This window comes from Manacus vitellinus, unplaced genomic scaffold (assembly GCF_001715985.3).
Source record: "Manacus vitellinus isolate BGI_N305 unplaced genomic scaffold, ASM171598v3 scaffold_1_pilon, whole genome shotgun sequence".
NCBI classification, from domain to species: domain Eukaryota; kingdom Metazoa; phylum Chordata; class Aves; order Passeriformes; family Pipridae; genus Manacus; species Manacus vitellinus.
Window position 1 is genome coordinate 49544285 of NW_021939396.1, and position 27029 is coordinate 49571313.

The following is a 27029-nucleotide window of genomic DNA, read 5'->3' on the forward strand; positions in this document are numbered from 1 at the left end:
TTCGGCCCTTTATGTCCTGAAAAATCTGCTTGTACCCATTTTCTTTCAATACTGCAAGGAAATACAGATTGAAGGGTGAATTAATTGTTACATATATCTCTTAAACTACCAGGGGAGTGTCAATGAGATGTGGCAAAGGAGCAGAAAGAGAGAACCATAAGTAAGTACTGATTTAAAGAGAATTTTATCCATATTTCAGAACAAATGTACTAAAAGAGAGTGGATCTGGATCAAGCCCTACTGTCCTTTACTTTCTAAGCAATGACAAAATCCTTCATTTAGCTTCAGTGAAATGTTTACACAACCAGAGAAAACAGAAGGAACCAAACAGTCCTTTTCCTTTGCAAACATCATATGCACAAAGGTGAACACCGTCATCCCTTCGGATGCTTTGCTAACTCCCACTGTCTGCACAGTGCAGCGTCAGCCGCTGAAGACAAAACACATCTACTGTGCACACGAGTAAAACCTGTGGTGTCCTACAAATGTAACATTTTGACGTTTTGAATATTAAAAACCTCTAGGTGCTTTTAGACACAGAACAATACGATTTTGGATGCATTTACCACTTTTATTTCACTATGCAGAAACATACATTCACCATGTGTTGTGATGCAGCTGACAGTGTAATGGATGCTATCCCTTCTGTGGGTATTAGAGCTGGACACTAATGAGTTTTTGGTGGATGTTCTGTACAGGTTAAGGCTTGACTCTGAACTAGATAGTAAATGCTGACCAGATTCTCAAACAGATTTTCTTTTTCCTCTGAGAACAAAAGGGAAATCAATAGAAAACCATCACGGTTATTTCAGATTAATAATTTTCTAAAGCTGCAAACTAAGTAAAATACAGATATTCTTTTTTTCTTTCTCCAAAATAACTACATATAATTTACAAGGTTAGGATCTGTGAAGGGTGACTGGAAGCTGACTCTGAACAATGCTGACAAAAATCGGTAAAGTTAATATACTAAAATCATTACTACCTCATAGGGTATTCATTCAGGTATACAAAGCACACTTTGTAAGCATTTAAATGTTTTGATAAGAGTAGAGATTCATCATTGTTTATCGGGCAGTAATAAAACCAGATGAAACAAATATAAGATTCCAGTTGTTTACCGAATAAACTGTGTTATTGGCACATCTAATGTGTGGTAAAACATTATACACAGTACCTATACAGCTTCTAGCATTTTGGGGGTAATCTTCATTTACAATATCCATAAACAAAAGGCTTGCCACCTAACAAATTTTAATTTGTTTAGACTTTCAGAAACTGTGAAAGGCATGAACTGTTTATGTGTTACATGAGATCACTGTTTATATTGTTTATGAACGTGCAGGTATAGCTGAAAACTTAGACATTTTAAGAAAATTAAAAATGCTGCTTTTCTGTAATTTTATTGTTGCTTCATGCAATATTGTTTAACTGCTGCTGATTCAGATTGTTTTCTATGGGAAGGTATCTCTGCCAGTTTCTTTATTAACTGTCAAGATCAATTCTTCTGTACTGAAATTTTCCATAGACAGATACAAGTCAGTCATGTTGGAACTGAGACTCCGTATAGGCTCTCGTATTCCTACTGGTATGCATGTCTGGATTCATATGCAATCTAGGTTATTCCTGCAGAAAAGAGAATTGAGTTAATTATTTGAAGCAACTACTCTCTTACAAAAGATATTTTGTAACTTTGTTCATGTAAGAAAAGCTATTTGAAAATGGCATCATCCCAGTATGAGCAACTTGGACCAAATCCAAAGTCCACTGATGCCAATGGAAAGAATTAGCGACATCAATAGACTTTTAAGCAAGCCACATTGAGCTGTCTCTGAAACAATTAGCAGAATACCACAAGAATCACAGCTACTCACTCCTTAGTGACTGGTTCCATCTTCCAAATAAATAACTGACACTGAAATTCAGTTTTCTTTAGGGTCTGTATATCCAAAAGCAGAAGAGCCAAAGAGCTTCAAAAGGTGCTGTGCATTATACTCTGTTACTTACACCAAGTGCTAAGGAATACATATTGTTTTAAGAATAAAATGCTGCTATTGATTCCAACAAATCTGACAAGCAGCGTTTTCTTCCCCCTCTGCATACAGCATTCAAAGCAATTTGTGCAGTGGTGCTGGCATTAACAGCTTTTGCATAGCAGGTTAGTATGCATGGCATGTTTCTGCACACAGAAGAAATATAGGAATATTAAGATGTCTGTTTATCCAGCCACTATTGGAGAGCATGCCTTTACTGAAAAAAAGCTTGACACAAGAAAAGCTGCATTATCATCTCATCCTGATAAACAATGCTGCTTTAAAACATAAAATGTTCTTTCAAATACAAGAAAGCCAAGACACCCAAATACTGACAAACTAATTCACTGCGTTTAACAGCAAGTTGGACCATATCTTTGCAAGTTGGAAATTAAAGCATAACTTGTAACATATCTGCAAGGGACATTTAAAAAGCAGCTGTAGGTTTTTTTCCTTGGCATTTTTAAACCAAAATGCACACCTTTAAGAACAAATTATTTTTGTTCTTAAATGATACGAAAGCAGATGATTTTTTATTACTTCAGAATTAGAAAATTAGACTATAACAAAGCATGGACAATGAGGACTTTTCAGAGAGCCAACGAAAGCAAATGAGTAGTTCTCTTTCTCCAGTTGGCACCGTTAAATGAAGACAGATGATTAGAGCTGAACGTGGTTTACTTTCAAATACCAGAACTGATAACCAACGCAAATGCAAGTGGAAAATGCCACTGAGAGAAAGCGAAGAGTTACAGGTGAAATATGGTAGGAGAACAACATTTGCAACATGCCAGCCCAGTAAATGCCTAGGAAAATCATCTAATCTTCTTACCTCTGGTCAATCCTCCCCATCTTCTGGTGTGATTTCTGTCTCTTTATGTACCACTACTTTGGTCACTGACATGTCAGGGTGCTGCTCTTTGGCTTCTTTAATTGCCTGAGCCAGCGCCTATCCCAAGGAAACCACAGAAGGGCAAAAACAAAAAGGAGGTGGAACATGCATGATCAGTAGCAAGGTGGAGAGATTCACGAGATATTACACAATTTACAAATGGGGAAAATGATTAAAATATGAAATATACCATCAATGATTTAACTACTAATCCAGTTTAATTTAAGGCATGCCAGTATGAACAGTATCTGTCAAAGCAGTATTTAGAAATGTTCTCTTTGGCAGTCTTCATGGCAGCTTCTTTAGCAGTCTATAGATTTTACCTGATCATGATCAATATCTGCATCTCCTGTGATGACTATTCTTTTTTCAATTCTTGTCTCTGAGATGCCTCCTTTCACAGTCTAGATGGGAGGGATAAATGCATGTCAGTAACTTTGGAGCGCTGCTACTCATCCAGAGAATGATCAGGGCAGGAACCCAGACATGACTGGACTGAACTGGCTCAAACAGCACATGCAGAAGGGGCAACCCAGAACTGCACCCTAAGCGGCTCTGAAGTCAGCTTGCTCTCAATGGATTAATGACCTCCCAAGGTCCTTCCAACACAGATTATTTTATGATCCCAGTCAATCTGCACATACATCAGGAGAGATGTTTGTATGTCAAAAATGGTAGGTATTTATAGTAAATTTGTCCCATGAAGAACAGAATGGGAATACAGACACTCCATACAATACAGGGTGGTATGGCCTTTGTATAGCTCATCTACTAAAGGGTTAGTAGCATTAGAAACTTCCCTGCAGAAAGATGAAATCCTGTCCCCAGTGAATATTGGTAGGAGAGCTATCAGAGCACTAAGAGAGTTTCTGCTTAGGGAGGAACTGTTATTTAGATGCTGTCTTGGAACTTGGAAGACCCAACATCTTTTGTCTTTGCAGCTACGAGTTTTCAGTCTGGCTGTTGGAGAGTTCCCCAGGGTACTACCCAGAAACACAGCCATGGTGTCTGAGCTGACTGGTACAGATTTACTATGTGCTTTCAACACCGTGCACGGGCAACAGCTCAGGAATGAAAGGCAGTATAGTCATGTCAGTGGAGCCTCATGCTCAGGTAAATTATTCCTTCCAGGCTACCAAATGATGCCAATGTGATTATACTGCTTCCAGTTCTAGATAGTATTTGCAGGTAAATCAAGTGTCTCTGCACAACAAGGTTTTGCGTTTGCAAAGACATACGCTAAATGTTCATGACTTTCAGGACTCTGGTCAAGTTTTTGGGTGATGAGTTAATCAAGTCAGTATAGCCAAAGACAGGTAAACGAAGACAGGTACCCAAAGCATACAAGATTTTGCCTAGAGAGCATAAGCATGGGTCCACAATTTGAAATAAATCATGGAACTGAGCTTAAGAAAGCATGCACCCTGGTGAAAAAAGAGCTCCCTGTTTTCTGAGGACTTACTTTGGTGATATGTGTAGTAGTTGTAGTGCTGGTGGTTTCAGATGTGATAGTCTGGGCACTCATCAATACACCTGGTTCGGAGTCAGCACCGGAATCCACCTAGGAACCAGAAGAGAAAACCAGTCATCAAAAAAAGTGCTTCAGAGCACAGGGAGACAAGAACTGGACTGTTAAACTTCCCTGTTTCTACAGTTCTTCATAAAGTGAGCATCTAATGGTAGGGAGATAACTGCTATTAGGGTGATCATGTGTCAGTATTTGTCTTCATCTGGAGGCTCCCCTTCACTTCTGGAAGGACAGATGAGAAGCTGGTGTTTTTAAATCTGTAGTTTTATCTAGAAAGGCCCTACACCAGAACATGAGAGTCACCCTCAGGTAAGTTATTCTGATGTACATCCTCCTCATGCCAATATTTAATACTTGAACAATTTAGAACAATTTACACTAAGGTATACACTTAAAAATGGGTAAAGAAACATGAGTTCCTTAAGGGCATATTAAATTAGACAGAATTTCTTACCTGAGAAGACTCGTAAGTAATGGTTTTTGTTTCTGTATGGACCACTGGCACTTCTTTTGTTGAAATTTCAAGGTTTTCCCCACCAGGAACACTGCTGAAACTGATAGTCTCAGTCTTCACAACTGGTGACTGTGTGAACAAAAAACAAGGAATTGGAATATGGATTTCTCAGAAGGTTTTTTTTTTTTTTGCTTGGGGAAAAGAAAGAACAACTAAAAAGTGTTCTGCATTTAACAAAAAAAAAAAGGAGAAAATTATCTTCATTACAGTGGTACATACATGTATATAATGCTGGCAACACTTCACACTTCCCTGGACTTCATGAAAACAAAGTTCAAAAACATTCTAAAAACTACAAGAGGCAATGGTCGCAACCTGAAAAATAGGAGATTGCCTCTGAACATCAGGAGACACCTTTTCACTGTGAGGGTGGCCGAGCACTGCCACAGGTTGCCCAGGGAGGTTGTGGAGACTCCCTTCTTGGAGATGTCCAGAAGAAGCTTTCTGGACATGGTCCTGGGCAGCAACTGACTCTGGGTGTCCCTGCTTGAGCAGCAGGGTTGGAGCAGATGAGCTCACGAGGGTCCTGCCAGCCTCAACTGTTCTGGGATTCTGTGATTCTGTGCTTTCTTAACATGACGAGAGAATGAACCCTGTTCAGGGTTAGTCTTCTGCCTTTGGAAAAAAACCCTCTGCAAACCAGCTCTTGAAATTCTGCTAATGGGTCTAAGGTAAGGAACCTGGGTTAAAACACTGTACACTTGTTCATAATTGTACCAAGCGTGGAAAAAAAAAAATCTATTTCCTGTCTTTGAGGACATATGAACTTTGCCAATCTGGACAGACTTTCCCAAAGACAATGCCAGCTGATCTTGTTATCTGTTGCATAAAATGCCACAAAATTCAGTATTTCTCTGTAGCGTGAAAAGCACTTTTACATAAAACATGCATGGTGTTTGGCTAATGATGGAAAGCAGCAACAAGCCTTGCACATGCCACGCAAGGAGGAAATAAGAGGAGAAACAAACTGCATGCTTCAAAGATGCAATCATACAAACTTGGCACACTTTACTTTCCATGACAGGAATTAACTTAGTCCACCATTGCCTATGTTCGCAATTCAGCACAGGCGTGAGTGATTTAATAACAAGTTACCTCAAAATGAGATTTTCTTTCCAAAGACTCTGAAAGTTGGACTGTTGTTCTGTGCTCCTCTGCTTGCTCACATGAAGCAGTGGCAGTGACTCCTTCCTGTTTGGTTAGGGCTTTCTCAGCCTCCATCCTTTTTTCCTCCTTCGCCCCCTCAGTCCCAGAAGAGCCCTCCTTCCCTTTCACGCCAGCAGCCACTGCGGATGCTGCCTCAGCCTGGGCATCCAGCGCAAGTCCAACCACTTTAGCAGGATCCCCGCCTGCATGCACCTCCATCCCATGTCTCTCCTTGACAACTACAGTCTCCTGTACAACCTTCTTCACTGTATCCTGATGTGGTTGAACTGCTTGCTTCATGTCACTGGAAGTTATCTCCTGAGATGTCGTTGTGTCTATTCTCTGCAGGGAAGGAGGAAAAGAACACTCAGCATCAGAAGGAGACAACACTATTTGCTGTAGCTCCTCAGCTTAATGTACTGTGAACATAAACTAAAAAATGGGTATTATATTTTGCCAATTTATTTCTCTCATGTTGCATGGATTTGTTCTCAGGATGTTATCAGTACAGTAGAAATGCAAAACAAAGCAAGAATCACAACTTTTAAAAGTGAAGAGAAATGTCAATGTCAGTGTTTTTCTCATTGGTATTTTTGTGGGAGTTTTATAAAGGCAAAATACAATACCCTGCACAATGACCAAAATAAAGTGAAATGAGAGGAAACCTGGTTTGTTTTTTTTTTCCTTTTTCAGTGAAGTTTCTGTTGTGATCTCTTGTAACAAAGGAAAAGGTACATGAATACATGCATTACTTATATAGTTCCAAATTGTGCAAAAAACCAGGAAACAACAGAAAAGCAAAAGTAATTGTTGTGTAGTTATAACACTGATGGAGGGAATCAAACGGCCACCTGAGCCCAGCTATGGGAAGTTGAAGTAACCCCTCCTATGAACTCAGTCGGTTTTCTGGCAGACTCTATTAGAGTGAAGATATCTGAACCATCCAAGGTTTTTTCACTGGTGGACTGTTTAGTCTAAATAGACAAAGAAATGTAGAGTCATACACAGAAGAAAGGCAGACCCACATGAACAGACATATTAATTGCCAAAACTGAAGGCAGAGACAGAGGAAAAGGAGAGAAGGTTGCAGGGGTACAGAGAAGTTGGAAACAGGAAAAGAATGGGAAAATAAATCAGAGCGAATTCATAATGGCTGTAGTAAGCAACAGTTTAAAAGCATAGTTGTTAGCATTGGCATTTTGCTGGTTCAAGCAAATCTTTTTTTTTTCCTTTTATTAACAAGCCACAGCAGCAATAGTACATTTCAGTAACACGGATCTTTAAATAAACCAGAAAGGTTGAAAGCCTTATATAATGTCTGTTTCAGACTGTGGAACAGATTCAAAGTATGAGAGAAAAAAAATAAGCTGGGTTGGCTGCTGTCAACACAAAGCCAGGCAGCAAGAGAACCAAAAGGTAGGGCGGTGTGAGGGGATTGCCTAAAAGAAGTCATGCTTTTATCTTTAAATCGTGGCATGAAGTCAAAGCCACTTGTTACCACCACTCTTGATGCAGACGACTCAGTAACATAGTGAGCAGTAGCAATGGTAAATGGTTGTTCTCTGGAATATCTCCACTCAGACAGGCTCTTATCTGTCCAGGCAAACGCCCCTGCTTTTACAGCTTCACTGCCAAGATGCTTCTCTGCTTTGCCAAGCTGTAAGCTTCCCAGTGTACCATGTAATTGCAAATCCTGGTCCATCTTTAGTGTCTTTTTCAAACTCTCCTCTTCAGGACTTTGCAACTGAGATTCTGCTTCCTTTATGGGTGTCAGAGAGTCGGACAGTTTTCTTTTTGTGCTCTGCATGTCGGATCCCCGCCTGGCTTTCTCATCAGTGACGGGCTTGAGAATTTCATACTTGGCCACTATTGGAATGATTTTCACAGATTCTTGCACTTCCCTTTCCATTTTTTGTGAAGTTTCTACTGAAGTTTGTACTGCTTTCTCGCCCTCTTTAGCTTTACTTGTCATGGTTACAATTTTCCCAGACATGGTATCATAGGACTTTCCTAGAGTGAACATTTTCTGCTTATTCTCCTCATTGGATTGTATTTCGCTTTCCAAGTCCTCAAAGCTCTGCATTAGAATGGTACTGGATTTTAACATCTCAGGTGGAAAGGCAGTTTTACCGCTCACAGTCACTACCTTGTATGCCAGATTTTTTTCCGATTCACCATCAACTACCTCAGAGGGTATTTTGTCTATAATAACCCAATCCTCAGTGCCCTATATTTGAGATATAAAAGCTAAATTAGAATATCTGAAGGTTTATCTGTACTTCAGGAACACTAAAGTATGAAGACTTCTAAGAAATCAATGCTGCCTCTTCTGAAAGCACATAACAACTTTTACCATTGTAGTTCTTAAAGCAGTTATCAAACAAACAAGCAGAATCACCTTAGGCATATGATTTCTTTGCCTACTGTCTCCCCTCAGAGGCCCATATAACGTGGACACAAAAAATATTTTTGCCACACTATGTTTGTATTCATTTTAAGTGGTATAGCATTTCAGGGCATGTTTTAAAATGATGATTGGACTCATCCTGGGGTTAAAAATCACATATCACAGAGGTTCATAATGCTACCGTAAAAGAAAAAAAAAATTACAAAAATAGGGCAAATAAACCCATTCAACTGTTCCCCGGTTGTCACAAACACACTGTTGATGAGGTTTTATAATAGTATGCATTTGTACGTAGCTGTAGCCTGCACTGAATTTCCTTGTTTTCATTAGAATAACTTCAACCCTCTTCAGGATTGTCTAAATGGAGCAGTACAACACAGTTAACTGTGTAAACTAAACATACTACTAAAGATTCTGAATGGAACTTAATTGCAGCATCTTTTTCCCTCCTCATGCAAATATGCTATGTGATTTTCTTTGACTATGCAATCAGCACCCAGCTATTTGACCTTAAGACCATAATTTCTGTATTTAACTAAACAAATGAGGTAGTTTAAAATCGAATGAATTAAAAATAACCTCTAGGGATGATGGGATACTTTTCTGGATAATGATTTGATGAGAAGTAACCAAAGTGCCAGCAGATTCTCCTTCCTGCAGCTTCTTCTCTATCACACTTGGCTAATAGAAAAACCAATAAAAATACAAAGTTCACCATCACTCGGCATAATCTAGATTCACTTGATAATAGAAAGGAAATTCATTCTAGTGACAGAAGTGCCCCATTCACCATAACGTTCTCAGTGAGGTTTATGCTGGAAATGCATGCACAACCACAAACAACATCCACAAACAGCACCGTGCAAGTAGATTTCTAACTAGCAGAGAAATTAGTCTCCATTAGGAAGACATAAGCTCTGGAGGGGACTCATTCCTCAGAATTTTGTCCCTGGATTACATCTCCATCTGAAACTTATGAAATAATAATAATAAAAAAAATATTAAAAAGGGAGGGCTTGGAACGGAACAAAAATAATAAAATAATAAATAATTGCCATCCTATTTGACTGCATTTCAAGAAAGTATTGTTTGTTTTTACCTGCATTTCAAGGAATGTAGTACCTCCCTTCTGCAAAAATATGAGTTTTTCTGATTTTTCTCTTTCTTCTTTGGTCTAATGTCAGGGGAATAAATTATTTTAGTAAGCGGAGGGTATAAAGTCCACTATACAGTAGCTCATCATATTTCTCTACACTAAATATTATTAACTGAATGGTAAATTAGGAAACAGAATTAAAGAGAATCATTTTACAGTAAAGAGGTTTCCAATAAGAAGTGAAATCAGTGCCTCTCTGTGGTGGATGCAAAGTCGTCACAAGCAAACCACTTGTGCAGTACAAAACCCACTAAAATGAGTAACACCTCGGTGTGGATGCACTGTGCTCCTTTCATCTCATATTGTTCATTTAACAGTGACTGATGCTGAGAACAGGTCCCTCCACCTTCACCCTGGATGAGGCTCTCAGTTCTGAGTTTGCAGCCCTTCCTGCTGAAGCAGGCACAAGATGTGCCCTGCAAAGATTTCAGTACTCCCTGCTGGTATAAGAGGCCTCAAGAGTCCTCCTCCTACACAGGAAGCTAACCATTGCTCTATTATCACTATAATGAGACACTGAACTCCTCCTCAGTTTTTTATCCCATCAGTGCCTTCTCAGTGCTGTGAGAATAGTATCTCTGCAACTTGACCAACTGGGAAAATTTTAAATGTTGGTAAGACTCCACTTCCTAAGCCTTTTGAGCCACCTTCTCAGCCAGCCACTGTTGCCATTTGGCCAGAGAAAGCAAGTCTCTACAGAACAAAATAGGTTTCTTGCTAAACCCTTTCTAGCCACTTCAGTGGCTATGTGATTTTCTTTGACTATGCAATCAGCACCCAGCTATTTGACCTTGCACTTAGCCACTTCAGTGGCTAGTGCACTTAATAGACATGCCAGTGGAAGTGTTATGACTGGCATGACAAAAGCCTATACTCAAGAAGAAAGGCAGAAATTTAAAGAAAGATATGAAACTAGAAAGAGGAAGGGGTAAAAGCTCATCTCCCCGACTGCGATGAGGTGCATAAAAGTGTTGGTTTGATCCAATCCAGGTCAGATTAAACATTGTCAAGGAGTTTGTTAATATGTTTGCTTTCATGTTCTGCAGCTATCGGCCACCATCATGGCAGATATTTAAAACCGTATTTTTCATAACTAAAGAAGAACGAAGTATCTCCTCTACTATTGTAACAAACCAAGTGGGTTTGCACATTTTGAAAAGGCATATTTTCCCTTCTGTTCTTGGGGTTTTTTTAAATGAAAGAGCTACAGGTAACAATACACTGAATACAATTTTAAAGTGGATATGCTAAATTAAATGTGTAACTTCTTTGACTAACAGAAGGCACTACCTAATGCAGTTCTATATGCTCTCTGCCCTGACTGCCTCTGCACTTCTTGGTAAATATCAAGGTGCTAAATTTGACCTATGGATGACTTCAGTTTTTTCCTGAAAAATTCCTCTCTCAGCAGGACATGTGAATTGAAACCACCCTGCTAAGTGGGACCAAAAAGGATGGCCACATGTTACCTACAGTAGGGGCCCATTTTTGCCAGAAGTCACCTCAGAGTTAGTCTCTGATAGTTCAAATCCTCTCTCAGTTTTCCACAGAAATGCCTTCATTTGGGTGAGGTTCTGTGAAATAGCTGTAGATTAGTTAGATACATTGCTTTTGAGCAAGTCATTTTCTACTAGTAAGATAAGAGATACCAGATAAGGATAATTCTTGCCCTTTTCCTTTCCAAAAGAATTGTTAAATTAGGATGTGTTTCCTCAGGGTGAAGCCTACATAACTGTGTAAGCCTTTGCTATTGCTTGTGTGTTTTAATTAAAAATTGTTATTACATTTCAAAAGTAATAAAGACATTACACAAACAGGGTGGTGCTATTTTAAGTTTGCTTCCTCTGCAATCTGATTCAGGCTCAGCTAGCTACCTGCTCCTTTTCATCCACTCCTTACATCTTTAGTATGTTAAATGCATCCTGTCCATTATATTTATAATTTTACTTTACAGTTTTCTTTCATGAAAGAAAACCCGTATTTTCAACTACAAGCAAACTAATCTGTTCTAGGGTCTATTATGATTCCTGAACAAGATGGTAGGAACAACACTACGACTCCTCTGTGCTCCCCACAAAAGGGAAGCTCTGGGTATTGAGTCCGCTTTTTTAGGTATTTTAATTCAACTTGATGGCCACACCAGTGCATGTCTGATGCCTGTATCAGCCACTGGTTAGATTGGTATAATGTGGGAGAGGAGGAGGTGACAGCCTTTTTCTTGGCAATATCCCTTTCCCTAAGTGGAGAAGCTGACACATGCTACCTGCGTGCCTCCACAGATTCCCTTCCCCAGAGAGTTGTGGGACTGCAACACCAACCTCTGAGGCTGAAGAGCAGAATAGCCTTTCCAGCCAATTTTTGCTGAGTTCCTTACAACATTACATCAGTGCTGTGGGCACAGAAGCAAACTGCACATCTTTGCAAAATGCAAAGACCACTTGCATTATTGGTCTGTAATGCTAAAACCAAGAGGTAACCATAAAGATGATTTCTGTGAGGCAGACACCAGATATCCATCCACAATAGAATAAAAAAAATGAACTTTCATGCAAACCACACGAGCTTGTTTCTTTTTTGCTCCACTGGATTTTAACCAAGATGCTGTCTTTTTTTTGAAGATCTATATATTTTACTGCAACATGAATGTTGCTACCCCTACATGTCATTATCTACCCACAAATTAAGTAAATGCCAGCTTTTAAATTCACAAGTTTCTTACAAACACTTCAAAGACTGCACAGTAATCAGGATTTTTTCACACATGCACACTGCATAGAAATGCAGACACTTAGCAATCTGCATTGGGTCTTCAATGGAACAGTATCCAGCAGACTGCAGAGACCCTTATGGAACTGGCCGAAGTGGTCTAATTATCATCATTATTTCTTCCCTGTCTTCAAAGACTGAGAGAGTTCTGCCCTTTGCTCTGTATTTTCTTGTCAAGCCAGGCACCATACCCCCATCTGTCTCACTACACTGCTTCTCCCAGTCAGTCACCATTATTTAAATTTTCTCTCCATCACTTTCACAGTTTCTTTCATGCATGGTTGGACTTCCTCAAGCTCACCGAAACTGTAACGACAGCTCAGAGAGACCCAATTCTGCCACACAGCTTATAGTGAATTTCATTCTCTAAATACATATATATTCTTATATATATACCATATATATATTTATATATATGTTGATAGTATCTGCTCTTCCTTGCATCTTCCTTGCATCTAGAGCTTCAGTCCTGAGGAAAGGGGATGCCTACAAGCAGAGAATAGCTTCTAACTACGGCCTCTAATCTACTGAGGGCTGCTATAAGTAAAAATGAATAGACAAATACACAATGAATCCTTTCAGCTCATGCTGACCTCTTCAGGCACTAGTGGTTCAATCATAGGAGCATCCTCCTGCCTTGCTGCAAGCCGAACGGGAGATGTGGAAAGCCTCTTCTCCCACTCATTAGACACAGTCGTTTCTGTGGAGGTTTCCAAGAAGGTGCGTTTCAACTCGCTTATATTGGTCTGATGTTTCATCAGATCTTCCTGGGTTTTGTCTAGGTCCTGGACAGTTTTAAAAGAATAGAGCAGTTTGTGATACATCCTAAGCCAACCAAATTTTAGAGCCAAAACACACAACTCGGTTAGTATAGAGGGAAGTAACAGCTCAGGGAGCCGGGGAGCACAGCACTAACACAACACTCTGTGAAAATGTGGCATTTTGAAAGATAACAGCATAGCATATCTCGTACAAGTGAGTATAAATACACTCTTAGAGAGCTTATCCATATCGCTATAATTTGCACCTGATCAGGAGGCTTCAAACAAACATACATATGCGCGTGGAGGCACACACATATACGCACACGCATATATCTGTATTTATAGTACAAGTTAGAGGAGTCATCATAATCTGAGAAAAAAAAATAATCTATTAGGAGGTGGGAGTACACAGTTCATGCATCATAGTGCAGATCCACAGTTTACCACTAAAACTAACACACATGTACGTACATGCACTGGTATATACCAATACCAACCTCTAACATAAGATTACTATGTTTGACATACACATTTTCACCCTGTATTCGCTTAATCAGACTATTCTGAAAGAAGTGAAAAAGAAAGGGAAAGGTAAGGGACACAGTATTGAAAGGATACAAAATGCTGTTTCTACACATTTCTTCACAGAGAACCGACAGTAACATGCTGAAAGAGGTGAACACCTCCACATTGATACCTGAGCAACATCTAGGCCTTTCGTTTCTGTACCTGTGCCTTTAGATCTCCGTCCTCCTCTTGATCCGACTGCCAGCATGAGAAAGATTGGAAAACAACACCTTACCCACTCATATCAATTAAGGCTTTATGGACATTGGTGAGAGGTACATACTGGGTTAAAATCCCATTTTCTCTACAATAAAGGCTTAAGGAGGAGTAGATGCACTGGTTTTGCACAGATTTTCTAACTCAGAGGAAACCTCCTCTTCTCAAATTTGTTATTTGTTAACAAAGTGTTATAAAACCCTTTCCTTTTATAAAAATTGCTACACTCCACATCCATAGATCTCTATTTATGGAGCAGCGCTTGCACCTTCTCACCAAGGTCATGGCTGGACTAGTACTGAATGGCAACAGTAGATTCTTTGGAATTCTTTAAATCCAGAGTTTACACATATGGTATCATCTGGGCAACAAGCAAAGCTTTGCATAAACTTGCCATGGGGAAACAACCCGCAACACTTTCTACAGAAGGAAGCACATTTTATTTGCTTGAAATGCTATTTTCCTAAGCTCTGCCTCTTCCTGTATTCCTATAATTTTATTTCATATTCAGCCTGTATATAATCTTTCAGGAGATAGGTCTGCAGTGGTGGTCATCTGGAATGACACAGACATCCCATCCCCTTCAGTGCATGTTTTCTAAAGTAATGCCATAAGGACTGCCCCAGCAACCCGGTTTCTGAGGGTGCAATTTTCAGGTGGCAAATATACCACACATTTTGAAAATCGGGTATCTGTAAGGAAAACTGAGGTTTGTTATATATTTCCCTCTAAAATAAAGATGGCAGCTACAGAGATTAACATACATTTTTAAGTAATAAAATGAACATTTTAAATGTCACAATTTTATGATTACATTTTACTTTCTGGAGGGTTAAAGGCCTGAAGCTATGGAGTGCAAGAGGCACTTCAAAGGATTTTGTACTCCTGACTCGTCTCAACAGAGTTTATGTTGTTGCCCTGTTTGAATTCTTTTAATGCCTGTGCTGATATTTTATCATCAATTTTTCATATAGTCCTAATTAGTCAAATGACTCATGGGAAAATCTGTTGATTACTTTATAACTCAGTTCAAATCTATTCTATTTACAGTCAAGGCTGAATTGTCCTGATATGTCATACGAAAAATTTTTCCTTGACAATAATTTTAACAGTCTCAAATATTAATGAGATCCTTCTGAAAAAATACAGTAGTGTTTGTGATAAGACTCTGTCTTCTAGCAGATGTCAGACCAAATTCAGCTCATGTTTGCAACTGCAACCATATTAATTATGAAAGCATTATATGCACTTCAGTGAAGTCACATAGGGTTGAATTTGTCTGTGCAGTCTATGTACTATGTCGTGGATATGAGGCTTCCCAGTGCAAGGAAAATATAAACATTTTATGTTCCTCCTCTGAAGACAATACCTAGACTAGTGGTGTCAATACGTGAAGACGCCATGTGAAATTAAATTCAAGGAAAAACTTAGGTGTTTATAATGTGGAAATACCCTTATTCAATAAATTTGAAAATTGCTTTTAACTGTTTTTTTCCCACTCTCTCACTCAGGTGGCAGAGTGTAAGCGCAGACAAACAAACAAAAAACCCCAGGGAACGATCTGACCAGCACGACCATTCAGGTGGGGCGCACCAGTGTGTGTGACACTGCCACTGCCCCACTATCCGCACAACGTGGAGGCCTTGCAGTTTCCAAACTAAACTCAGAAATAAGAGGAACCCGTAGGGAGCACTGAAAACTCAACTCCCCCAGCAAAGCTGTCCCACTCGCAGGCACACACATGCACACGCGCGCAGAAAGGGATCCTGAGCTGCTGGAACAGACATGCGGTTTAGCCCCGATGCCCAGGGTTGGGAAGAGACAAGGAAAAATGCTCTCCCCTGCCATAGCTGGGTGCCAGCGACTGTACAAACCTCAGTGGCAGTGGTCTCACCATCAGCCGCAGTATCCGTCTGCTCACTGTCAGTCTATTTGGTTAGACAAGTAACCGGGTCCCAAGAGGAAGGCAGGAATAAAGAATAAACCCAGCTCATCAGTACACGCGGCTCACACGGGGAACTGTTAAACTCAACATCCCTGTGAACTGCATTAGCATTGCTTTTCAAACAACGCACAAGTCAAAGAAGCAAAATAAAAATGCTATATTAGTAAACAGAACAGACTCAGAGGAAGACTCGAGGCGTACTGTACACAGTATATGGCTTTACTGGAACAAATTTATAAGCCATACAAAACATTACTGGAAAAGTGTTACTTGAATAGCAGATTTTTTTTTTCCTTAAGAAAGCCAGGTAGCTTTAAAAAAAAATGGGGGAAAAAAGCAGCTAATATTTTCTAAACAAACTTTTCCTCCCAATAACTTTTCAAAATAAAATTATTTAACAAATTTTTGTTCTAGCCAATATAAAGTGGTGGTTAAATTTTTATCCAGAGGGGGAAAAGATAATTAAAAAAAAAAAGGCTACTTTAACAGTCACCTGACTTTCAGCCCCTCATTTGTACAGAAGATTTTCTTGTCTCCACATTTATACACCATGAGGCTGTCTGCATTACCAAGGAGTTCAAATAACTATACCCCCAGCCCATCTACTGTCTGTCTGTGGAGTAGTGGTAAGGCTCAGATCCCACTTGGTTCCAATAAAGAGCAGCTGATAATTGTTAATAATAGTAAAAAGAAAGAAAACTGCCACTAAAAGAATAAAAAATATTTCTCATTTCATTTAAGAATATGGATGAAAGCAGGAGAAAAACAAAAGTAACTCCCCCCATCCCCCAAAACAATTACTAGGTATGAGTGATAAAGATGAAACAAAGCACAGCATTGCACAGACTGATCTATCCCTGCTTTGCTTGACACCATAAAGAACATTTTAGTGGAGAACGTAAGTGTCAGGATTTAATAGAGAGTGGAGTGCAGGTTATTACAGGCTGAGAAGAGAGTTCAAAAGATACTTTGCTGTTATCTAAGCATATGGAAAACTAGTAAGTAAAGTCCTCCCTGTTGCTCCAGACTGGCACATCCAAGTTGTTTCGATACCAGCGAGATCTCTGGGTTTGATTAGTGATTTTCTGTGGTCCTTACATAATCTAAAGTAACCCAGGCAGGTAATATAAAGCTAGGACAACACATCTCATGCTCAAATCTCATCAGTACGGACAAGAAAAAACCCATAACCTACTGGTGGATGGAGTATCAGTCTTAGCTTTGAATTTCCTCCAATCTTCTGTCATTTTCTGACAACTCCAATGTTTCATAAAACTGTTTTTTTGATATTTTTTTCATTGCTTTCTTTTCTATTATTCTTTCTTTTGAATAGTTTGTATTGTTTGTCTGACAGGCAGAAGAATAAAGAAGCATTTTGCACTATTTGATAAGTGCATGAATGCAAGTTACATGCAATTTTTCAAGCAATAACCACTCGTGAGACAGACTGCATCCATTTTTAAATGAAACTGTACTGTCAAAATAGTCTATTAGGCTAGTCCAATTGCTTTCACTAAAGTGTTAGAAAATTGTTTCTTTATTAGTGAAGGATCTCATAACTTTATAACACTATAAGCAATTGTAAAGGTACGGCAATAGAAAAGAAAATCTATGCATTGTCACTCCTATTTACAAAGAAAAAAAAGAAAGAGGAATTAATCAATCTAGACATTTAAAAAGAATTAAAATATTTGTGTCAAGACACAGTAACACAAGGCTGGCACATAAAGTTCATTTAAGAACTTGAAGTCAATAGAAATATTGGGTGCTAAGGTACAAACATGGAAGCTAATGAATTCTAAGGGGTGAGATTTTGTCTTTGATTGCACAGACTGAATCCAGATGCATCTCTCAAGGGACAACAAGCTCAACTATGTATGAGATTGGCTCAGGATACTGGCCTTAGCCTTCTGCATCTCTGTGTCCAGTCATTTGTGAATTGAAGGGGAAAAAAGAGGTTCCTATTATTTTACCATAAGAGCAATGAAATCCTAAATAAAGCATAAAATTTGCTTTATTGCAACATACATGTCTGCTAATAAGCCAATCAACAGCCATGGAGTTGAAGTCAGCATTGCTGAGTTACTTGAAATAAAGATTTGGGGTTATCAAAAAGCAGGGAATGGTGAATTAAGGCTGAGCAAGGCAGGCCTCCAGAGCGGAGAATAAGAAAGGTCAGGCTCAGCTCCAAGATGGGCTGTAGTACAGCTGCTGGTGGGGCTGGCGGACAGGCAAGGGATGGAATAGGACAGAAGGCAGTTATTTCCTGAGATGCTGCGCCTGCACCTCCCCTAACTTGCGATCATAATTGCTGTGATTTGTTTTGCCAATGTAATGCAGACATGCCTGAGTTTAAAACATATTCACTTTCATGCAATATTTTGAACAAGAAATACCCCGTGGATTAGGCACAAGTCTGTGTTGTCTGCCAGGGAGCACTGCCAGAGTAATCACCCTCAGAAAAGAGTGACACTGAAAAAGCCTATTTTATATTTTTTTATGCTCAATACTTCCTAACTTTGCTAACAAAAAGAAGTGCTCATTTCTGAAAGAGGAACAGACCAATATATTACATAAATACTGCCTCATTACTGCCTCTGGAGCTGGCACTATATTAATGCTGTTACTGCTATTAGATTAATCCAAGTGCAGAACTAATGTAAATTGAGACCTAAATGCTGTCTCAAAATGAGGACACAAAATGAGACAGCAGTGTTTTCGATGCCTTTTATCAGAAATTGCACATTATTTTTTAATTGTCAGGCATCACAGAGCCAAAAGCATCCAAACCCAATGTTTTCACAAGACAAATTGATGCAACTTTTGGCTTTCTATAAAAAGGAAATTAAATCCTGCACCCAATCTTACAAAACCAATAGTGGCAGATGACACAAATGTTTAGATGTGCAAGCTGATTTATTGAAGACAACTACTGCAATGGCATCGACAAGTGGCCAAGGCGGTTTTTTACAAGCGGCCAACTGGTCTATCGTTATCTGATCTGGGGCTTTTTTCTTTACATACAAAGCAAAACTGTACTTTTGTACTTGAAGACAAAGAGGAAAAAAGCAAATTGAACTCGTTATTTTATTCTGTCAACAAAGAATAACCAGGCACCAGCAAAAACTGAGATGCCATCTACTTTGTTACTTAAGCAGATTCTTTTCCTACTTCTGGATATATCATCACATCCACTGTTCCCAGAACTACTGCAGACTCCTACTGCAATTGGTTTATCTGCCCGTGATGACCCTGGTGGCTTGAGGCATCGGTTTTGGCAGTGCTAATCTAACATTGCAAATGTCAAGACAGCCCACATGGCACGCTCCCCAAACAGCTGCAGAACAGCTGTCCCAATCTGACCTCTCACTGATACACTGGATTTAACCATAGGAAAACAATTTAATATGCAGCAGAGATGGGATCAAGGCTGAAAATCGAGATCCAGGTTTTGCTGGACCAGAAAGCCTTTTCTGCAGATGGGCTACAGCTGATAGCCTTTTGCAAAAGGCTGAATCCATCTGGATTTTGAATATGCTGAAGTTGGTGAGGGTGCTCTTTACTGTTGGGTAGCTAGTTATATAAATAAATGTAGATACATATGCATATATATGCATGCTTCAGTAATTACGCAGAAAATGACACTTAATATGCACTATTTAGATAACTATTCTAACCCTAGAATAAATTGATAGAGGGAAGAAAAATGTCTGGGTTGGTTGAGATACAAAACTCCAGAGCTGATCTGTGACAATTTATTTAGTGCAAGTGACTTTACACCAGCTCACACAGTTCAAACCAAGCCACTTCCACACAGTGTTGTGCCTAACCCTGGGCCCCAAGCTGCACTCCCAGCATGAGAAAAAAAATAAAAAAAAGAAGAAAAAAATAAACAACAACCCCCAAACCAAAAAAAAAACCCCTTCTAACATATCAGCACAGACAGAAATGAGGCTCTGAAAGTAGGACCACTATTGCAGCAATCTAACACTGGTTAGGACTGAAGCACTGAACACGAAAAAGAGTGTGTTCGATGCCGAGGTACACACCTCTTCCTCTGAACTGTCACTCAGGTCATTGGCAAGTGAGGCACTCAAGGAGGCCGCCTTGGGCTCCAGGTAGCAGAGGCACATAGCCAGAGGAAAGGAGAGAGTGAGGGCGTATGGCACTGAGAAAGAGGCAGAGAGCAGAAAGAAAAAAATGAAGAGGAAACAAGGCACGAGGGAGGGGGAGCGGATGGGGAGGTAATGCTGCACGCTGGCAGGCAGGAAGTTGGTTTCGGAGAGGTTAGGGAGTGACAGGTAGCCATCATCATCCAGGAGGGAAGGAAATGACTCTGGAAGTTGCAAGGAGAAGGAAAACAGCGTTCTGCCCTTGCCAGCTTTTTGCTTGTAGCCGAAAGCCATGTCTTGCTCGGCGGAGCAAACTCGCCCCTTTCTGTCAGAGTCTGGCTCCGACTCGCTGTGTTCTGGGGCGCTCTCTTTGGGCGCCTCACAGCCTAAGGACTTTGTCCGAGCTCTCTCCTTGCATCTCCTGCGAAGCTTTGCTGAAGATACATGGGGGCCAGGTTGAGAGGATGGCGAGGGGTGGTGGGAGTCAGTGCCAAGCACAGATGTCTGGTGACAGAGAAAGAGCAGCAAACAAGGCGCAAAAGCAAAAGGACAAAAAGAAAACTGTAATTAGTTAATTTTCTTCCGTGATGATAAATAATATATATTATATATATAAAATTATAAACAGTATTTTAATACCACAGCTTTCCACTGAATTAAACGGTGCATGTTCCTATGCCACACACTACAGGTATTAGTGATTTGAGATTCCAGCTTACAAAAGGCAACTTCTTGATTCAACGTTTGCCTAGTCCTCTCTGCAGCACAGGATTTACTTAAAGGCCTCCACGGCCACATGTGGACTTCTGGGTTCTGCCAATTTCCACTTACTGTAAGACTGGCTTCTGATCATAAGGAGTTTTCAACATGAAGTACATGGAGAGCAACAAAGAAAGAAGGGAATGTATTTCTAACACCAACACTGCTTGTGACAGCATTCCTGCAGTCAGGAAGAGACCCAGTGGGGGCCAAAATTTTCCCATCTATGTCTTGGACAACCTCAGCAGTAATAATTAAAACTCCAAGAATTCTGAAACTCTACATGCCCAAATTCCTCCACTGCAATATTAAAAAAAAAAAAACAAAACCAAAACCATCTAGGTCCTAAACCTAACTAAAACACATTCTGGTTTGGGAGGGGGGCATAAAAATCCATATGTTAACTGCTACTGATGGAAGAAAAACTCACTTGATACCCACCCTAGCAGCCAGGTCCTCAGTACAGCCCCCACCGCCACTCAGGCTGGCCTCTCCTGGGCATCCCCACAGCCCTGCCCTCAACCCCTGCCCACCGTGAGCGGGAGCAGGCACAGCTGGGAACTCACCCCCTCCCAGCCATGCACCCTGTCATCCCTCCATGCTGCACGCCACCGGTGGCACATCGAAAGAAGGGAGCTGAGGTGTGTGGCTAGGCAGGCCCCATGTTCTCTCACAGGGGATCTGAAGGGGGGCTGACCAGAGAGAGGTCTGTGCCCCACACAGCCACATCTCCTCATAGTCAAAATGTGACCCTCTACCTACAGGGAAGAGATAAAAATGCACCCAATGCTTTTGCTACAAATTTTATCCCAATGCAAAGAATACTGGCTACCAACAAGCAGGAGTTACTTTGGTATGCCACTTGTAGGGTATTCAAATGGTCTTTCAGGTCATTTGAGGACAAAAAATTGGTAGGAGAAGGGAGGTGATTCAGCAGGAATGGAGACTGTCATTTCACAAGCTCCCTGTGGGCAGCCACAACTGCTTTTTAGAAGGACAACAACCACTATTATCACCAAAATGCATATCCCAGTACAACACATCTGACACAATGTTGATGGATTTGAGAAGTTTTGGCCAAAGTCCACCAGGTGCACTTAGCTGAAGTGGCACACTGGCTCCATGACCAAACCCTAAGTGCCTGAGCTGCTCCATCCATGGTGCATCTCCCCAAGGAGCTATAAAAGCCATTTCAACTGCACTGCCACTCCAGACTCCTAAAAGCAAAATGTCTTCAAAGCCAAAAACAGCATTTTCCTCTTTAAGATGGTGTCAAATTGGAGGCAACAAGGAGGGATCCAAGTTTTAGACAGAGGCTGTATCAATGCTAGCTACTAAACCCAATCTTTACCAGGTATAGTAATGGTAGAAATGGGATTTAAGCCAAGTAATTACACGGTAGAACTCCTTTCCCTCCTCTTAATATTTTGCATCTCTCTCTTCTCTAATAATCCATCAGTTCAGGCAATCTGTATGCTCAAATTAAGCAATCAAAACCAAGTCTAGCTTCAAACTGCTTACAGGTGTCTTTATGTGTTTAATGTGGTAAGCTCAAGTCAAAATTTAATGCCTTATGTGAGCTAAATACACAGAACTTCTCTTTATATTCTAAAGGCAAAAAAAGCCAAAGTAAATGTATTCTTTGCTAATACAGACTATTCACTTACTGACATCTTCGCAGTGTTAATATTTAGAATAACTTCTGGTACTTAAACACACATGGATAAAACAAAGGCAAAATGTCTTAATGGAAAAGTTGAAAACCTACCTATACGATTCATATACCCTTACACAGGAATTTGATTTCAAGCTTGTTTTGTGTTTCTTGAAGCCCTATTCTCTTTATGATGAATGACAAAGTTGTTGGCAGGTCGGTGTGGAAGCAGGACTAAGATCTCTATAGGCTTACAGAACTGAAGCTCTATTAATGGCTGGTTTAAACAGAACCCACCTCTTGAGTGGGCTGTAAAAATTAATAATTTCTGCATAATTAAGTTCCATCAAAATAGTCTCTTAAAATACCTTTGACTATTCCTAGCTATATAAGGATTGACTGAAATTTACAAACATTTGGAACAGAACTAGCTTCTATTGGATGTTTTCTGCATATTTGATTTTCTTTGGTCTTTCCCCAAGCAGAAACTAATAGAGTTCCAAGAAGACCCCAGCTAAATTTTGTAGAGATTATCTTTTTAATGCTACAATTACAGCATACACTTTCAAAAGAAAATCTTTTCTCATTTGCAATTTTCAGTAATTCAATTTGTTTCTGATTTTTGGTACCACAATTGCAACTCTTTTTGAGAACTTGATCCTTTACTTACGTAACTCATTGTTGCCTTATATGATAAAGCTAGAAGTTCAGATTTTAACATTTGCATGCGTGGGTATAAAGGTTTTTCTTCCTAAATGATGAGGGTAAACCTTATTTGTTTAGCAAGTGCATTACACAGTACACTTTTTGAACATGATTGTACTGTATTTCTCTTCACTGTCAATCTCTAGTGACTGTTTTCTCTGTCCTCCTGTTTGATGTACCCCATATTAAAAACTGATTAGATATTATGCACAACCATGTGCGTATGTGTATGTGGTGGTGGTGGGATTGGAGATGATGAGCTGTGACTCAAGTTTAACAACTAAGAAGAGAACCATCAATGAAAACTGCTTTCTTCAACACAAAACTTCAAACAAGGGAAGCAAATGCTTTTGTAAGCCAGGAAAAGAAAGCTTATATTAAAGCAGATTAATACCCAGAACTTAATAGAGAAAAAAATGCCCATTGAAATTCATGCAAGGAAACAGAGTGCTATGGCAAGTATAAGAGAAAAATACAATAGTTTAAAGCATAGAGCTACATACAAGAATGCAGAACTGTTTTGTTGCCTTGTCAAAATATAAAAAACATTATGGCCATACTAAAGTCAAAATACAATGGAAGACCAAAGGACCAAACATGCACTGCCAGGTTACTTTTGGGAGCTCTTGAATACTATGTAAAAAACACCGGGTTGACTGTTAAACAGATTTAAAAAAGCAGTCCAAGGCAGGAACTAATTTTTACAACATCCTATGAAAACTGAAAGGACTACAGAAACACTGATTTAAGACATATATACATAGTATATTTCTTTTCATGGAACTTGTTTTATCTCCTCCCTCCCTCCCTAAAAATTCTGTGTTTCTCCAAGTACTCTCCAGGCAGCTCTGTTGAATACAAAACCCTGAAAACTCTACCTTGGTGTCATGACGTATTGCTGAAATTGGGGTGACTTCCTCTGCTCTCTTCTTTTTGCCCTCTTCATCATCTTTCTCCTCTTCTGTCTTTTTCTCTGGAGTCACAGTGGTTATCAAGTTGGTCTGAGAGATGCCCTTTGTTGTGGCGTACTGGCCAGTACCAACCTCTGCAGCAGACACAGAATCCTTCATGTACATTTCATGGTTTTCATTCACTGATGCTAAAAGCAAATATTTAAAGAGGGAAAGTCTGAAATAGCTTTTGCTGAGAAGCTGCATAAAATTAAAAAAGCTGGTTTAGAAAAACATTTGAGATAATGCTGAAAACACAAATATGTCATGTTTCAGAAAACCAGAAGCATTTAAATAAATCATTTACTTAAAATAAAGCTCGTAGCTTTTATATGCATAAACAGATTTTATGGATGTGTAGTGTGATGTGTACAGGATGATGTGTACAGTAATGTACACATTACTGTAGCTAATGTGTGCATTACACAGTTGTTAAATGTTAGCAAGCCATTTAAAGTACTACTGTAGTAAAACACTAGAAAAAAAATTCAATGCATTGCCACAGTTATCAGGCAGGAAACATAAGGAGAACCGGCTATGACATCAGCCATGGGGGTGGAAGAGATGTTTTTTTTAAATCTGTCAGAATATAACAATGCAGATCAAATGCACAGTTAGTAAGGTGCTGCATTATAGAAAATGACAATATTCATGTAACACAGGCATAATACCTGAGAAAAAATGAAATGTGATCCTTGTATTACTGAGTACTAAAGTCTGCCAGTTAGGTGAGCTCATTATCCTAAAAAATTCTGAGAAGCGATATCATTCAATTCAGTGGACCAAACCAGAATATTTTAGGATGCAAGTCTTCAATAATTCAGCAAACTTAGATATATATAAATAATTTTGAAATAAATGTACATTTATACATAGAATGTAATAAAAACTTTGACAGACCCTGCTCTTGAATATTGTGTAACTAATTTCTAAGCCAATAAGATTATTCAAATTTATGAAGTTCCTTGCATCTGTAACAAATGACAGCCTGGATCACAGTATAATCACAGGGCAGAATGTTACAGCCACATCTGCATCATAGTAACGATGCTGGTAAAGAAACCGTAAGCATTGATTAAAAAAACACCTCTTTCCCCCATCACAAAATCCCTGCAGAGTCTAACAAATGCTGGGAAAAGCATTTCAGGTATCTTGTCTCTTGGGAATGCGCTTAGGAGGTGGGAGAAAGCAAAGGGAATAGAGGGAGACATCTTGCTTAGATGTTACAAACAAAATAACGCAGAAGGATAATTTCTGCTTTGAAACACATGCACAGCAATCAGGTCACCAGTTGCTTGGTAACGAGCAAGAAGCGCATCAGTATTAGAAGATTCCAAAATAATTAATGACAAGTAGCACCTTTAGGGGGAGAGAAAAAGGACTGTCACTTGTACTTTTAAATCAAAGCTTCTCTCCCTCCCCACCATCAACTATACTCATTGCGATTTATGATATTCTGCAGGAGAATTCACCTTTTTTTCAATCTGTAATGATTCTGAATTTAGTCTTGGTCTTTTTTCTAAAAAAATAAGTTGCAAAACTACAACCCCTTTTTACTCAACAGCTGATAACAGTAACAGCTGATGGAAGTAGCTGATACTCTGAAACACATGTTGATTTAACGCAAGCAAGCAGCAGAACCTTGACCTCCACAAACCAAGGATAAAGAGAGAAAGGACATGCTTTTAAGCTGCGTGTGTTACTCTGTCTCATACCTTCAAAAGTAATGTACAAAAAAAGTCTTTTAGAGCTCATCCGACTAGGACATGAGGTAATTGGAAGCAAGTGTTATTACTCAAGAGAAATAATTAATTTCTGAATTGTATCAAGCTTAAGTCAAAACCTCCATAGGAAAAAAAGATAGATTCAACCAAAACCCAAAGAGTCACTCATGCAAACCCAGAAAAAGTGTTGACGCCTGAATTTCTTGGGCAGACAGGTCCAGTCATCCTGTTGCTCCCCAAAGCAGGGAAATGGTCTACAGGTGTGAGACGAAGGAGAGAAGTTCTGTGATGAGTGGGCTCCCAAGGACATCCTCTAGGGAAACACTTTGTAAGGACTACAGCAGTACATTTATCATGGAATTTCTCTGCATCGTCCCCTACCCCTACACTGAATGTGCAGGTACTCACAGCCTCTACTCAGCTGAAGCTCAAGGAGATGATATGACAAGAGGTTCATATTTAACCTAGAGCAGTGACCAGTGCAACAATAGCTTTTGACAAAGTCAGCTGAGAGGACCTTACCACCATCTAGGCTGCGAGACATGGTGTAACGTTTACTAGAAGACCGCTCAAAGTAAGGTGCAGGACGGTCTATGAGGGCACTGGCTCTTCTCGTCTGGGCCTGCGTCCGACCGCTGTAGCGAAACTTGGAGCCCAGCGTAAGGAACTTCTTTGGAGGCGCTTCAGGCAGCAGGAGCCTAAAACACACCAAGCAGTACACCTGTTACTCCCCCTCCTCCAAAATCAGTCCACTCTTTCTGCAGAGGAGAGAAGACGACTGCTGGGTATCACTCTCCATCGTAACCTGTGCCTCATAGGTCTGCAGCTAAAAGGGAATCAAAGGATTGCCCCTCATACAGCATGACAAAACCATTTAGCTAATGCATTTGAAGATTTGAGTTCTTCCTAACAGTCAAGAATCACTCAGCTCCTTCCTGCTTGAAAATCAGATTTATTATCTTCTAATCACCAAAACTAAATACAAGGTGTTCCTTGTACCAGGAACCCTCATTGTGCTGAAATACTTTTACTTCAAATTTAACATGGTGCTGCTATGCTGAGGATAGGGCCAGAACAGATTTCCAGTGAATGCCAGGCAGTACTCATTCACAGGGTTGCAGACATTTTTCAGGTTAGAGCTCTCCCACCCTCTGTATTTTGGCCACGGGAGCTGGTTGAAGAAGCCATTCT

At 39.8% G+C, this 27029-nt stretch overlaps 1 protein-coding gene across 26 annotated transcripts in view; it reads right to left on the reverse strand.

Moving 5' to 3' along the window:
• Nucleotides 1-550: 550 nt before the first annotated feature.
• The window catches only part of EPB41L3 (erythrocyte membrane protein band 4.1 like 3), a 141509-nt gene continuing 115030 nt past the window's right edge, over nucleotides 551-27029 (reverse strand). For 3 of the 26 annotated variants that reach the window (XM_029959243.1, XM_018081360.2, XM_018081485.2), the window contains 17 exons: nucleotides 26361-26536; nucleotides 24043-24263; nucleotides 19984-20550; nucleotides 15864-15917; nucleotides 13936-13971; nucleotides 13704-13769; nucleotides 13036-13227; nucleotides 9620-9694; nucleotides 9100-9201; nucleotides 7612-8340; nucleotides 6965-7087; nucleotides 6063-6455; nucleotides 4908-5036; nucleotides 4388-4486; nucleotides 3249-3329; nucleotides 2866-2982; nucleotides 551-1626 (listed from right to left, as the gene is read on the reverse strand). In XM_029959243.1, coding sequence (XP_029815103.1) covers nucleotides 2872-2982; nucleotides 3249-3329; nucleotides 4388-4486; nucleotides 4908-5036; nucleotides 6063-6455; nucleotides 6965-7087; nucleotides 7612-8340; nucleotides 9100-9201; nucleotides 9620-9694; nucleotides 13036-13227; nucleotides 13704-13769; nucleotides 13936-13971; nucleotides 15864-15917; nucleotides 19984-20550; nucleotides 24043-24263; nucleotides 26361-26536 — 3154 coding nt within the window. In that variant the 3' untranslated portion in view covers nucleotides 551-1626; nucleotides 2866-2871. The remainder of the gene's footprint in view (nucleotides 1627-2865; nucleotides 2983-3248; nucleotides 3330-4387; nucleotides 4487-4907; nucleotides 5037-6062; nucleotides 6456-6964; nucleotides 7088-7611; nucleotides 8341-9099; nucleotides 9202-9619; nucleotides 9695-13035; nucleotides 13228-13703; nucleotides 13770-13935; nucleotides 13972-15863; nucleotides 15918-19983; nucleotides 20551-24042; nucleotides 24264-26360; nucleotides 26537-27029) is intronic. The other 23 variants (XM_018081366.2, XM_018081384.2, XM_018081392.2 and 20 more) reach the window with 23 other exon arrangements.